This window comes from Schistocerca americana, chromosome 1 (assembly GCF_021461395.2).
Source record: "Schistocerca americana isolate TAMUIC-IGC-003095 chromosome 1, iqSchAmer2.1, whole genome shotgun sequence".
NCBI classification, from domain to species: Eukaryota; Metazoa; Arthropoda; class Insecta; order Orthoptera; family Acrididae; genus Schistocerca; species Schistocerca americana.
Window position 1 is genome coordinate 257642813 of NC_060119.1, and position 14965 is coordinate 257657777.

The window sequence follows — 14965 nt, forward strand, 5'->3', positions numbered from 1 at the left end:
GGCCCTAAAACGTAAACTTAGACTTGTTCCTCTTCACTGCTGTGAAGTGCATCTCATCTATTACAAGCTCTTTATTGTTACGAACAACCAACAGAATGCAGCAAACAAGTGAGAGAACATTATTATGTTACTATGACACAGCAGAGCACATCAAGGACAGTGCTTGCTGTTACAAATGACGTGCACTTCTGAGCCGTCGTTAAAGGAGGTGCTCAGTACCGTGTCCACACATAGTAAGGCAAGCTTCTGTCCGACGTCTGTCGAAAAATCTCGACGTTGGTCACCAAGACTGATGGCGCGTTTCTGTAGTGTCTGTACATCATTATTGAAGCTTTGGTATAAAAGTTCAAATGGTTCAAATGGCTCTGAGCAGTATGGGACTTAACATCTCTGGTCATCAGTCCCCTAGAACTTAGAACTACTTAAACCTAACTAACCTAAGGACATCACACACATCCATGTCCGAGGCAGGATTCGAACCTGCGACCGTAGCAGTCCCGCGGTTCCGGAATGAGCGCCTAGAACCCGTAGACCACCGTGGCCGGCTGGTATAAAAGACTTCGATGTTGCCACAACCGAAGTTCCAACGAAATAAGACCATGGGAACGAACTGGCCGGCATTAGGGACCGTCCCGAGCAATCTATTGCCCTTTAAATGGCTGTGCGAGGTATTCTCGGTCGTTTCGGAAAAACCGTATGTCCAGGCGTTTCTGGATTCGTTCCACCTCTAGAAGTACAGGAAAGTCGCCTGATAGAAACTGACGATACCTTGCACCTATCGACCTTATTGGTAATACTAACACCTTACTAGTCTATCGATAATAATTTCTGCCCACACATTAGTCAAAAATCGGCGCTGAACCCTGGCTTCCTCAACTGCATTTGGATCGCACGAATTCACAATACCAAGTCGATTGAAAACAGCCTCGTCTGTAAATTGTATCTTTCTTGCGAAAAACCGTGTTTGCAAAACCAGTCAGAACTGCATGCAGGCAGACTGACCTTGGTAGTCGAAGGGCTTGTACATGCTGTACGCGGTATGAGTGTAGCAAGTGTTCATGCAGTTTCTTCGAGACAAGAAGATTAAACCAGTAGAAGTTGTACTCCTGTGTACCCGAGTGTACTGTAATAACATCTATATAACAACACCAAGAGCTCTTTACTGCATGCTTTATCCATCTATATATATCAAAGGAAATGTACTGTCTGGTGTAATCATCATCGTCCAGCCGAAACCGCTAAGGACGGAAACTTGAAATTTGGAGAGGGTGTTGATTTTATAGTTTAGATATCGTTTAATAAGGGATTTTTAGAAATTCCAACCCTCTGAGGGTGACATAGGGGACGAAAGTTTTTCCGACAATCTGTCGTTATTAAGATAAGGTAGAACTACGAAAATTTGTATTTGGTTTCTCGGTCAGCATTTTTAGAAAATCAACCCCTAAGGGGGTAATATAGCGGGTGAATTTTTTAAAAATAAATCGTTATTAAAGAACTCAAAAACAATTTCAAAGCTACATATAAGAATATTCGTATCTGACTTCTAGAAGAGAAATAAAAACATTACGTGTTTCAGTGTTTTTGGAAATTCAGCACATATGGGGGTGAAATAGGGGATGAAACGCTCGATGAAAATATTTAAATATGAAACCAGAACCGCTTTTTATTCAAAAGCACATTCAAAAATTCATGCCTCTTCGACTTTAATTCGAGTGAAAATTTTAGAGGGTGTTGCAGTTTAGGAACTACATAAGAGGAAGTTATTTAACAGTGACCACGACAAACCCGCTTTGTCAGAAATTCATAGAAAAAGAAGCATATTTTTAATACAACTAATTTTTCAGTAGGCCTAATACATGTTTATAAACTTCCCTTATATTAATTACGACCCAAACTAATCATTACTGATGACAAAGTAGATACCACGTTTAAATAAGGTTCCATGTACAGGGATATCCGATTGAGATGAGAGAACTCAGCACCGAATGTAACTTGGCCGATTTGTCTCGTTCTCGTTTTAACTCGCAAAGACTGGTAGCCATGTAAAGGATCACTAACTATTTTACAGTATGTAGGTTTACACATGTAAAGGATCACTAACTATTTTACAGCGTGTAGGTTTACACATCCCCCCATGACCCATGGACCTTGCCGTTGGTGGGGAGGCTTGCGTGCCTCAGTGATACAGATGGCCGTACCGTAGGTGCAACCACAACGGAGGGGTATCTGTTGAGAGGCCAGACAAACGTGTGGTTCCTGAAGAGGTGCAGTAGCGTTTTCAGTAGTTGCAGGGGCAACAGTCTGGATGATTGACTGATCTGGCCTTGTAACACAAACCAAAACGGCCTTGCTGTGCTGGTACTGCGAACGGCTGAAAGCAAGGGGAAAATACAGTCGTAATTTTTCCCGAGGGCGTGCAGTTTTACTGTATGGTTAAATGATGATGACGTCCTCTTGGGTAAAATATTCCGGAGGTAAAATAGTCCCCCATTCGGATCTCCGGGCGGGGACTACTCAGGGCGTCGTTATCAGGAGAAAGAAAACTGGCGTTCTACGGATCGGTGCGTCGAATGTCAGATCCCTTAATCGGGCAGGAAGGTCAGAAAATTTAAAAAGGGAAATGGATAGGTTAAAGGTAGATATAGTGGGAATTAGTGAAGTTCGGTGGCAGGAGGAACAAGACTTTTGGTCAGGTGAATACAGGGTTGTAAATACGAAATCAAATAGAGGTAATGCAGGAGTAGGTTTAATAATGAATAAAAAAAATAGGAGTGCGGGTAAGCTACTACAAACAGCATAGTGAGCGCATTATTGTGCCGAAGATAGACACGAAGCCCACGTCTACTACAGTAGTACAAATTTATATGCCAACTAGCTCTACAGATGACGAAGAAATTGATGAAATCTATCATGAGATAAAAGAAATTATTCAGGTAGTGAAGGGAGACGAAAATTTAATAGTCATGGGTGACTGGAATTCGAGAGTAGGAAAAGGGAGAGAAGGAAACATAGTACGTGAATATGGATTGGGGTTAAGAAATGACAGAGGAAGCCGTCTGCTGGAATTTGGCACAGAGCATAACTTAATAATAGCTAACATTTGGTCCAAGAATCATAAAAGAAGGTTGTATACATTGAAGAATCCTGGAGATACTAGTAGGTATCAGATAGATTATATAATGGTAAGAGAGAGATTTAGGAACCAGGTTTTAAACTGTAAGACATTTCCAGGGGCAGATGTGGACTCTGACCACAAACTATTGGTTATGAACTGTAGATTAAAACTGAAGCAACTGCAAAAAGGTGGGAATTTAAGGAGATGGGACCTGGATAAACTGATTAAACCAGAGGTTGTACAGAATTTCAGGGAGAGCATAAGGGAACAATTGACAGGAATGGGGGAAAGAAACACAGTAGAAGAAGAATGGGTAGCTCTGAGGGATGAAGTAGTGAAGGCAGCAGAGGATTAAGTAGGTAAAAAGACGAGGGCTGGTAGAAATCCTTTGGTAACAGAAGAAATATTGAATTTAATTGATGAAAGGAGAAAATATAAAAATGCAGTAAATGAAACAGGCAAAAAGGAATAAAAACGTCTCAAAAATGAGATCGACAGGAAGTGCAAAATGGCTAAGCAGGGATGGCTGGAGGGCAAATGTAAGGATGTAGAGGCTGATCTCACTAGGGGCAAGATAGATACTGCCTACAGGAAAATTAAAGAGACCTTTGGAGGAAAGAGAACCACTTGTATGAATATCAAGACCCCAGATGGAAACACAGTTTTAAGCAAAGAAGGGAAAGCAGAAAGGTGGAAGGAGTATATACAGGATCTATACAAGGGCGTTGTACTTGAGGACAATATTATAGAAATGGAAGAGGATGTAGACGAAGATGAAATGGGAGATACTCTACAGCGTGAAGAGTTTGACAGAGCACTGAAAGACCTGAGTCGAAACAAGGCCCCGGGAGTAGACAACATTCCATTAGAATTACTGACGGCCTTGGGAGAGCCAGTCCTGACAATACTCTACCATCTGGTGAACAAGATAGATGGGACAGGCCAAATACCCTCAGACTTCAAGAAGAATATAATAATTCCAATCCCAAACAAGGCAGGTGTTGACAGATGCGAAAAATACCGAACTATCAGTTTAATAAGTCACAGCTGCAAAATACTAACGCGAATTCTTTACAGAAGAATGGAATAACTGGTAGAAGCCGACCTCGGGGAAGATCAGTTTGGATTCCGTAGGAAAGTTGGAACACGTGAGGCAATACTGACCTTACGACTTATCTTAGAAGAAAGATTAAGAAAAGGCAAACCTACGTTTCTAGCATTTGTAGACTTAGAGAAAGCTTTTGACAATGTTGACTGGAATACTCTCTTTCAAATTCTAAAGGTGGCAGGGGTGAAATACAGGAAGCGAAAGGCTATTTACAATTTGTACAGAAACCAGATGGCAGTTATAAGAGTCGAGGGGCACGAAAGGGAAGCTGTGGTTGGGAAGGAAGTGACACAGGTTTGTAGCCTCTCCCCGATGTTATTCAATCTGTATATTGAGCAAGCAGTAAAGGAAACAAAACAAAAGTTCGGAATAGGCATTAAAATCCATGGAGAAGAAATAAAAACTTTGAGGTTCGCCGATGACATTGTAATTCTGTCAGAGACAGCAAAGGACTTGGAAGAACAGTTGAACGGAATGGACAGTGTCTTGAAAGGAGGATATAATATGAACATCAACAAAAGCAAAACGAGGATAATGGAATGTAGTCTAATTAAATCAGGTGATGCTGAGGGAATTAGATTAGGAAAGTAGTAAAGAAGCTTTGCTATTTGCGGAGCAAAATAACTGATGATGGTCGAAGTAGAGAGGATATAAAATGTAGACTGGCAATGGCAAGGAAAGCATTTCTGAAGAAGAGAAATTTGTTTACGTCGAGTATTGATTTAAGTGTGAGGAAGTCATTTCTGAAAGTATTTGTATGGAGTGTAGCCATGCACGATAAATAGTTTGGACAAGAAAAGAATAGAAGCTTTCGAAATGTGGTGCTACAGAAGAATGATGAAGATTAGATGGGTAGATCACGTAACTAATGAGGAGGTATTGAATAGAATTGGAGAGAAGAGGAGTTTGTGGCACAACTTGACTAGAAGAAGGGATCGGTCGGTAGGACATGTTCTGAAGCATCAGGGGATCGCAAATTTAGCATTGGAGGGCAGTGTGGAGGGTAAAAATCTTAGAGCGAGACCAAGAGACGAATACACTAAGCAGATTCAGAAGGATGTAGGTTGCAGTGAGCACTGGGAGATGAAGAAGCTTGCACAGCATGGAGAGCTGCATCAAACCAGTCTCAGGAGTGAAGACCACAACAACAACAACAGATTTACACATGATCAGTGGGAGTAATAGCACATAAATTCGATTAAAGCAAAACAAAAACAAAAAATTTTGCAGATCATTCAATCGATGCGAGTAAAGCAGCGGGAGTCAAGCTTGTGGGTAAGAACAGTTGAATGTGTCCTCATTTGGTTACTGCACTCTGCTGGTCGTTGATATTAGTGCAAGGGTACAGTACTACACGACATAGAAAAGATTTTCCTCATTGGGTATAGTAAAACCCGTTGTATTACAACATACTTCGTTGTTCATGTTAGAACAGCAGTTTTGTGGTAACAATTTTATTCAATACACTGAAACCGGATAATGATGTAGAAAAGGACAATTTGGATATTTAATTATTCATATGTGCACTTCCTTCAAAAATAGATCTATATGTCCACTTTTGTGATGTTTGAGAAATGAGTGAATGGTTTGTTGTCTACTGACCACAGATAGTGAATGTAGAATCTGTAATTATCATTGAGACAGTCTTCTGGTCACCCTTGGCGCAACAAATGACAGAAAGTATTCCAAGAGCACTAGAGAGCCTGGAGTGTGGCTGAACAATACGGTAACGGGATCCTCGCCACCTTCTGGGGAAATGTGGGATGGCCTGGTGAACGGCCATGTTCCGACACTATGTTGCTGATTTCTGTAGGTGAAACACGTATTTTCAGTGTGCTCCGTAACATTAGAGAATATGGGAATGGTACGCACGAGGAATATTTAAGACAAGTAGAAATAATGATTTCCATTTTCAGAATAACTACGACAACAAAACTTATTGGTGAAGGTTCATGTCAAGGTAGGCAGGTAAAGACCATGGGGAACTTAGAATTCTTTGGTAGTGACCAACGGTCACAATGAAATCACGTGTGGTAATTTTAAGCTGAGATACTTGCATGTGGTAATTTTAAGCTGTGATACTTGCGTGTGTGAGTATAAGCCAGCCGGCCGGAGTAGCCGAGCGGTTCTAGGCGCTTCAGTGTGGAACCGCGCGACCGCTACGGTCGCAGGTTCGAATCCTGCCTCGAGCATGGATGTGTGTGATGTCCTTAGGTTAGTTAGGTTTAAGTAGTTCTAAGTTCTATGGGACTGATGACCTCAGATGTTAAGTCCCATAGTGGTCAGAGCCTTTTGAACAATTTTTTGAGTATAAGCTGAGAATATTTAAGAATTGCCTGTGCAGATTTTGAATTAGGAACAAGCACTTCCACATAGTGAGTACTGGCATTGTCTCAATCTGACCAAGAGACAATGGAAAATAGAAGAACTTGTGCAAACTTTCAGTTGAGGATTCGTGTGTGAGATAATTAAGTAATCATGATACCAAAATTACCGTTACTAATTACATTCGTTATTACTATAGTGCACTTCTTGGACTGATACGGATATCCACTACTTCTCTCTCACACTCACTCTCATAAGCTCATTCATTAATAACCTAGAGAATTTACTAGCGGACATGCTAATCAAAAAAATTCTTGCTTTTTTGGTAAGTACTTTTAACTTAGGGCAACAATGCACCATCGTTTGACACAGTGCCTAAATGACACAGACGGTTCTAGCGCGGTCAAACAGTCTGAATGTAAAAGAACGAAATGACAGACCATCTCTCTGTGAAGAACCGGAAATAGCAACCGAAGTGCCCCTGGTACTCGAAGACCGTATCAGAGCCGCACCGATGGTGGAAAAAATGAAAGTGAGTCACCAATCTGTTTATAGCATCTTGAACGAAATTTAGAAATTGAAGGTCGCCGCCCGCCTCACATACATTTAGAAAACACACCTAACAGACAGGTGCGGAAATTCTGAAGTGTCAGGCCAGTCCATATGCCTTCTTAGCCACCTACAATAATAATGTCGTGTGACGAGGGCTTACCGTCGGTAGACCGCACGCTTGGCGCAAGTCTTTCGATTGGACGCCACTTCGGCGACTTGCGCGTCGATGGGGATGAAATGATGATGATAGGACAACACAACACCTAGTCCCTGAGCGGAGAAAATCTCCGACCCAGCCGGGCAGCGTGACATTCTGTCACGCTGACCACTCAGCTACCGGGGTCGGACCTTAGCCACCTAATCATAGTGGACTAGTGCAGTGTGTATCATTATGAACCTAAGACAATGGAATAAACCAAGCAGTGGAGCAGTGAGAACGCGTGGATTCAGCAACGCAGTAAAATGCCAAGACCCAACAGCCATTGGGCAAGATGGTGCTGGGTATTTCTTAGAATCTGCTGTGATGTGGTACTAACAGATTATGGTCGTGAGGGGTAAATCGTCAAAGGCTGCCAACGTGAAATATCACGGGAAGCTGTTTAAGAGAACGCTCTGTTTCACTCTGTGTAGGGCGCAATCACACATGCTTCGGTCAAGGACTCCGACAAGATGTCCATCGTTGGGAAAAATGAGTCTCATTGTAGGATCGGGGCTTGATTCTTTTTTCCGAGGCGGTAATTAAAACTTCACGGCTATCCCTCGTAAATCACCACATTTATTAGTGCCAAATGCTCGTGTAGGGGATCAGCGGCGTGGAGCTCTGTCGTGGAGAGGCGTACCTTGAGCAGGTCGATGGCCGTGTTGGAGGCGCTGGGCAAGCGCTGCTCCAGCGTCTCGCCAGCCTCAGGGGGAGGCAGCTTCACCCCGCAGAAGAACTCGCTGGTCCGGAAGACGCTCTGGTGCCGAGGGATCAGCTCACCTGCGGGAGGAACCACACAGTCAACATCCTGCTAACAGCATTGTTCTAGTTCGTGAAATTACGATAGTAGGAATATCACGTATGTTGCAACACGTCAAACATACAATGGCGTCTTTCTGTTACTTTTTCTGAATTTTAGACGAACCTCTACACACAAAGGCCCTCAGAAAAACACCCTGAATAAAAATAAAATTTAAAATAAAATACCCATGAGGCAAAAACTTGTACATATAACACCGAAACTAGTTTTGATGATAGTTACAGCTAAGCTTTGAAGAAATTCCACATGTTTCTTGAGGTATTTTATATACAGATAGGGCTACCATATTGTGAGAGTATTGATGGTTACGTTTCACGCGCAATTATAAAAGGCCCCAGACATTTTTCCCTGGTATTAAGATCGGCTGATTTAGCATGACGGTCCAAGTGCGATAAACTAAAGTGGTTCAAATGGCTCTGAGGACTATGGGACTTAACTTCTCAGGTCATCAGTCCCCTAGAACTTAGAACTACTTAAACCTATCTAACCTAAGAACATCACACACATCCATGCCCGAGGCAGGATTCGAACCTGCCGTCGTAGCGGTCGCGCGGTTGCAGACTGTAGCACCTAGAACCGCTCGGCCACCCCGGCCGGCTGCAATAAACTCCGCGAGTGTTCGCCAAACTAGATGAAAATGGCTGTTGTCATACTGGAAGACGGGAGTGTTCACAGCACAGTCTTCATAAAGTGCAGAAGACAGAGCAATACAGTCACCAATAACGTTGAAATAAACGTCCTAGTTCGTGTTCACAGTAATGGGTGCACCGAAGTCATGATATGAGAAACGTTCCAAAACGTCAGGACCATCCGTACCCTCGCGCCTTGCGTCTTCTGAAAGAGTAAAAGTTTCACTGGTCGGCCCACACTACACATCTCCACAATCTGTATTTTATGATCTGAGGATGGCTAATGCCGGCCGAAACCGGTAATTTAATTAAAAATAGCTGTGATTATGTGCAGTTATCGAATTATTCTCAAAACAATCAATGAGTATGGTGTCCAGCGTGACAGGCATGACCTTCTTTCCACTACGTGCAGCTTCATGCGCTGTTGTTTACAGTTGGCTTTCGAGGTACATGATTCAAAATGTCCATCCATTCCAATTCCCTTCGTAATGTTCGCTCGTGATCTGGTTGACAGCAGCAATTCCTGTCCGATCTGATCCGATTGTCATTTAATCGTCTCTGATCCCTGCCGGTTAGGACTTTTCCGTTCCTGTCTGTTGGGTTATTTATACAACCACGTGCTTACGACTGGTTTAGCGTTCCTAATAGACACAATGGACACACCGCGTTGACGTACCAGTAAATCTAGCATCTTGATTCACGGTGTACTCATGGACACGTGCAAACATGACAGCTCCTTTCTGGAGCTCTGACACGCCTCTACGTCGATCCTTCTTACTACGTTGATTCAATGTTGATTCAATGCAACCGACTGGCACTGAAATATGACTGAACTGCCGCTACTTAGGTCAGTAGTCGAGAGAAATGCCTGGGGCCATTTCTGCACCAACAGCAGCGCTCTAAACCGGCTAACATGCTCTTTTAATAGCGTGACTAATATTTTGTCTTCAGAGCTAAGACATTGTCTGAAAAATGAACATAGATGCCGTAATATGCAGTAACAAATGATTTAATTTTAAAAAACGAGCAATATAGAGATAATCTTTGAAGCATGGTTTCTGTGAAACTGTAATGTGTTTGATGAAAGTTGTTTTTGACACTGAAATGTACACTAAAGTTGATAGTATTAATTTACTTTTATTTATTCAAACTTTTTATCGGAGCAAGTTCACTCATTATCACCCTTCATCTGCGATTGGCTAAGAAAGGCATATCAGTAGTTACTTGGTCTATATTTTCTTAGTTATCTGCAGATGATGGGCGATAATGCCTTAAACTGATCATAGGAGTTGTACAAAACGTCGTTAACATTTATTTTTCAAGAATGGTGTTCATGACAAGCACTACGTTACCTTATCACTAAGTAATAGTAAATACATTGTAAGTAGTAACGCTAAATATCAAATACCTCGAAACTTCCTGGCAGATTAAAACTGTGTGCCAGACCGAGATTCGAACTCTGTACCTTTGCCTTTCGCGGGCAAGTGCTCTACCAACTGAGCTACCCAAGCACGACTCACGCCCTGTCCTCACAGCTTTACTTCCACCAGTACCTCGTCTCCTACCTTCCAAACTTTACAGAAGCTCTCCTGCGAACTACGCAGGACTAGCACTCCTGAAAGAAAGGATATTGCGGAGACATGGCTTAGCCACAGAATGAGATTTTCACTCTGCAGCGGAGTGTGCGCTGTTATGAAACTTCCTGGCAGATTAAAAATGACTGCCGGACCGAGACTCGAACTCGGGACCTTTGCCTTTCGCGGGCAAGTGCTCTACCAACTGAGGACGGAGCGTGAGTCGTGCTTGGGTAGCTCAGTTGGTAGAGCACTTGCCCGCGAAAGGCAAAGGTCCCGAGTTCGAGTCTCGGTCCAGCACACAGTTTTAATCTGCCAGGAAGTTTCATATCAGCGCACACTCACCTGCAGAGTGAGAATCTCATTCTGGAAACATCCCCTAGGCTGTGGCTAAGCCATGTCTCCGCAATATCCTTTCTTTCAGGATGGTTCGCAGGAGAGCTTCTGTAAAGTTTGGAAGGCAGGAGACGAGGTACTGGTGGAAGTAAAGCTGTGAGGAGGGGGCGTGAGTCGTGCTTGGGTAGCTCAGATGGTCAACCGGCACGGTAGCTCAGCGTGTTCGGTCAGAGGGGTCCTTGGCCTCTGTAATAACGAAACTGAGTGAAGGAATCAACGATCAACTTGAACGGATGTCTTGTGACGTCCGCCTAGACCAAACGCAACGAACTATATCGAACAAAAAAAAAGAAAAGAAAAAAAAAGTTGGTAGAGCAATTGCCCGCGAATGGCAAAGGTCCCGAGTTCTAGTCTCGGTCCGGCACACAGTTTTAATCTGCCAGGAAGTTTCATATCAGCGCACACTCCGCTGCAGAGTGAAAATCTAATTCTGGATCAAATATCTCGCTAAAACTGTTGTGTCGTTTTTTGACACTGTCTGCGTTCCCACATAAATATTGCACCGTATCGTTACCTAGACGCTTGGTGCTCAGATCTCAAGACAATTTCCCTATACTGGTAAACAATAAGCGATGAACATAAACATTAAATGCTCGTGTACGTATGGAATGATACGTGACCTCTTAAAATGTTAGTAACTGTAAATATGAACTATTTTTATTAAGAAGTTAAATAACTAAAACTTTTCTAACAGCATAAATTAGTAAAAAAGTGATTCAACGGAGGGAGGTGGTGCAACGATTAAAATGCTGGATCCACATACAAGAGGTAATGGCACATATCTTTGTTTTAGTTATCCGTGTCGTTCCTATATCAGTCTAGACGAATTCTGTGACGGCTCCTTAAATAAAACCCTGGCCAATGGTTTCACTCAACGTTTCCATCCAGAGCTTGTGATCTGTCTATTATGATTTTATGGTTTAATGTCCCTTTGGTGACGATGTCATTAGAGATGCAGCACAGGGTTGGATTAGGGAAAAACTGGGAAGGAAATCGTCCGTGTCGTCATCGAAGGAACCACCCCGGCATTTGTAGAGACAAAGGAAAATAATGCCTGCAGTAATACGGAAAAAAGAATTTTAATACTTTGTCTGCACGACCCAAAAATTTAAATAGATCATGCAGCGTAGTTCTAAAAATAGCGACGTTCTGTCATGAAAAAGGGTTGATGTTCATAAGCTTGCCTGTCTCACCGCTCGTGAACTGACCTCCGTACTAAATGTTCAATAAAAGTGATAACAAGGTTATTACCTGCTCTGTGTTAAGAGATAAAAACGCAGCATTTGACAGCAAACGATGCCATCAGCTGGGCTACCCGCTTTTGATAATACTCTTCCCGTCAGTCAAATCCGTACGCGCATTGTTACCTTTTCCCTTTTTTCCTTCTGGAACCAAGAGACTAGTCTGGTCTTACAACCAAATTACACCATCTCTAACGGCTAAAACCTGGTAAAATGATTTCAAATTACAGAGGTACGCTCATTTATCGGCAAAACTTTGCTTTTGTATGCAATCGACGTTCGAAAGTTAACAAGTCTAAAGGCTACAGAAGTGTAAGTTGCTCAAGAAACAATATAGTGTAACAGATACTTGGTTCAAAAATGGTTCAAATGGCTCTGAGTACTATGGGACTTAACATATGAGGTCATCAGTCCCCTAGACGTAGAACTACTTAAACCTAACTAACCTAAGGACCTCACACACATCCATGCCCGAGGCAGGATTCGAACCTGTGACTGCAGCAGCAGCTCGGTTCCGGACTGAAGGGCCTAGAACCGCTAGGTCACAGCGGCCGGCAACAGGTACTTATGACCAGTAAATTCACAAGAACTGTAAATCAAGTATTATTCTGGAAGAACCTAAACATTTACTTGAAACGATGTATGTTAATAAACCCAGTACTTAAAAGGCCATCTTTCCCAAAACAAAAGTTGCTACTCTTATTTTGTCGTATGTCCTTCCTTAGTCATCACCGTAAAGCAAATATGGACTTTTAATTAATTGATTAAAACACAGAAAAATGGAACAGCTCGTGGAAAAGATCTGTATAATATCATCATTGTGGCTTTTACGTTTATCAAGTGTGAGTGTTCCATTACGTCAATTGCAAGGCTAAGAACCGCTGTGCATGACAAATTAATTTCGTCTACACAAAATGACGTGGCCATCTGGTCAGCTGTTATTTAACGATAAATGCTGTATCTACTTCCGATCAGCATAATACGACTGGTGTGGGCTATGAAGATGCTATGATGCTATGACCTTAACGCGCAGCTATCGGAATCCACCATCGGGCTTTGACATTGATTTTCTGCAGGTGGTGCGCGAGGGCTACTAAATTATTAACAGACAGCTCAGCGACCTTGACACGAACCGACAAACGTAGACAGCAAAGTTGTGTAGACCGCTATCTGCTATTGAACCCGAACGTTGTCAGAGTTTACCTTAGCACGACAGTAAAATGTGCCAACAGCAGCCAGTACACGGACAGAATTGAGGGGCAACTGCTCTGTACAGTTACAAGATTTTCGACTGCAAGGTAACTCTGTGCCAGCTGTCAGTGACAAGTTCTGATGACTCAAGCCTCGCTGAGTGTCCTGCGTCACATCTTAAAGTTATAGTAGAGTAACTGTGCTGGAAGTACTCCAGTCTAACGTGCGCACCTCTCTCTGCACTGATGACAAGGGGCTGTCACTGTTTTTCTAACTCCAAGTAACACCAGAGACGGTGGAGTGTCCCTCTATATAAGGACATGCAAACTGCCGGCCACAACCTTGCAGCTACATATTTTTTCGCACTCTCCTCCACATATTCCAGCCGTTTAAACCTTGGTCTTCCTCTTTGGTCGTTTCCCTCGCATCTCCGTTTCATTATCTTCTTGGGATTCCTCTTGTTTTCCGCTATCTTTAAGTGCCCATGTTTTTATGCTGCAAGGTTTCCTTTTTCACTATTCCCCTTACCCCTTTATTCCTTTTCTATCTCTCCTTGTTACTCGTGTCCTACTTCTGAAGAGCTTCATTTCACAGGCCTGTAATCCGCTTACTTCTCTTTTCTTCGGTACCCATGTTTCAGATGCATAGGTTAGTATTGGGATGTAGTTACTTGTCTATATATAACTTCTTTGCTTTGTTTGTGAGACGTCTTTGTTCCAGGCTCCTGATACTTCGCAGGAATGCTGTTGACTGTCTGCCACGATTACTGATATGTTTCTCAATTCTTCCATTTTCCTCTCTCACACATCCAAATTGCTTAACGCTTTCTATCTTCTGCAGCTGTTCACCCCAAACCTTATTCCGCTGCTTGATCAATCTTGTAAACAGGAACTCAACATTTGTCTCATTCCACACTGGCTTGCGTTTTTTTTCCCAAGGATCCAGTTGTTCCTGAATCTCCTCCTCCCTGTTTCCTCTGATCAACCATGAACACAGCTGCTTTCATCTTGTCTTCTCCAGTCTTTTCTGCCACCTTAGTCATTGTCGCATCCAAGGCCACAGTGAAAAAGAGAGGTATCAATGCATCACCCTGTTTCACACAACCTATTTGCTGGAACCAACCCAGCATTTTACTGAGGTATCTATGCAGACTGATGTAATGAACGAAATTTTGTACCTTGCCTAGGATTCGAAACTGGATCCCCTGCTCACTTTCATTTCCCTAGTTAATAGAACTCATACTTCACAGTACGTTACCTGCACTCTGCTTGTTGTCTCTTATTACACTCCCTTCTTTTCTAGTGCTTCCTAGACCTTTTTTCTGTAGACACTATCAAATGCCCTTTCTATATAAAAAAAAGTCATCACATGGCCTTCCCCAAACACATAGCGGTGCTCCTGCAGCTGCCTCTCTGAAAAGATGAGGTCAACAGTTGATCTTGCAGGTCTGAAGCCATGCTATTTTTTTCTCAATTTGCTATCGAAGATTGATTCTGTTCTCCAGGATTTTATCATCTACCTTGGCACACCGTGGTATCAGTGTGACTCCCCTGTAGTTTCTACAATCCTTTCTGATCCCTCTCTTGAATATAGGAACAACTGATGCCCACGCCAATCTTATGGAGTCTTTTTCTCATTCTACACGATACAGTCACCTTCCCCCCCCCCCCTACTTCCTTCATCATTTCGACACTTACTTCGTTCCCACCTGGTGCTTTTCCTCCTTTGCTTTTGTCCACTGTAATATCCACTTCTTTCCATGTCAGGTCCTTCCCCTCCCCCCCCCCCCCCTCAATTACCCCACAGTTCAGAGTT

At 42.8% G+C, this 14965-nt stretch overlaps 1 protein-coding gene across 1 annotated transcript in view; it reads right to left on the reverse strand.

The window, feature by feature from the left end:
- LOC124624022 (cyclin-dependent kinase-like 4) overlaps positions 1-14965 on the reverse strand; it is a 237731-nt gene that overhangs the window by 27122 nt on the left and 195644 nt on the right. Inside the window, exon 6 of the mRNA XM_047149083.1 lies at positions 7940-8079. Coding sequence (XP_047005039.1) covers positions 7940-8079 — 140 coding nt within the window. The remainder of the gene's footprint in view (positions 1-7939; positions 8080-14965) is intronic.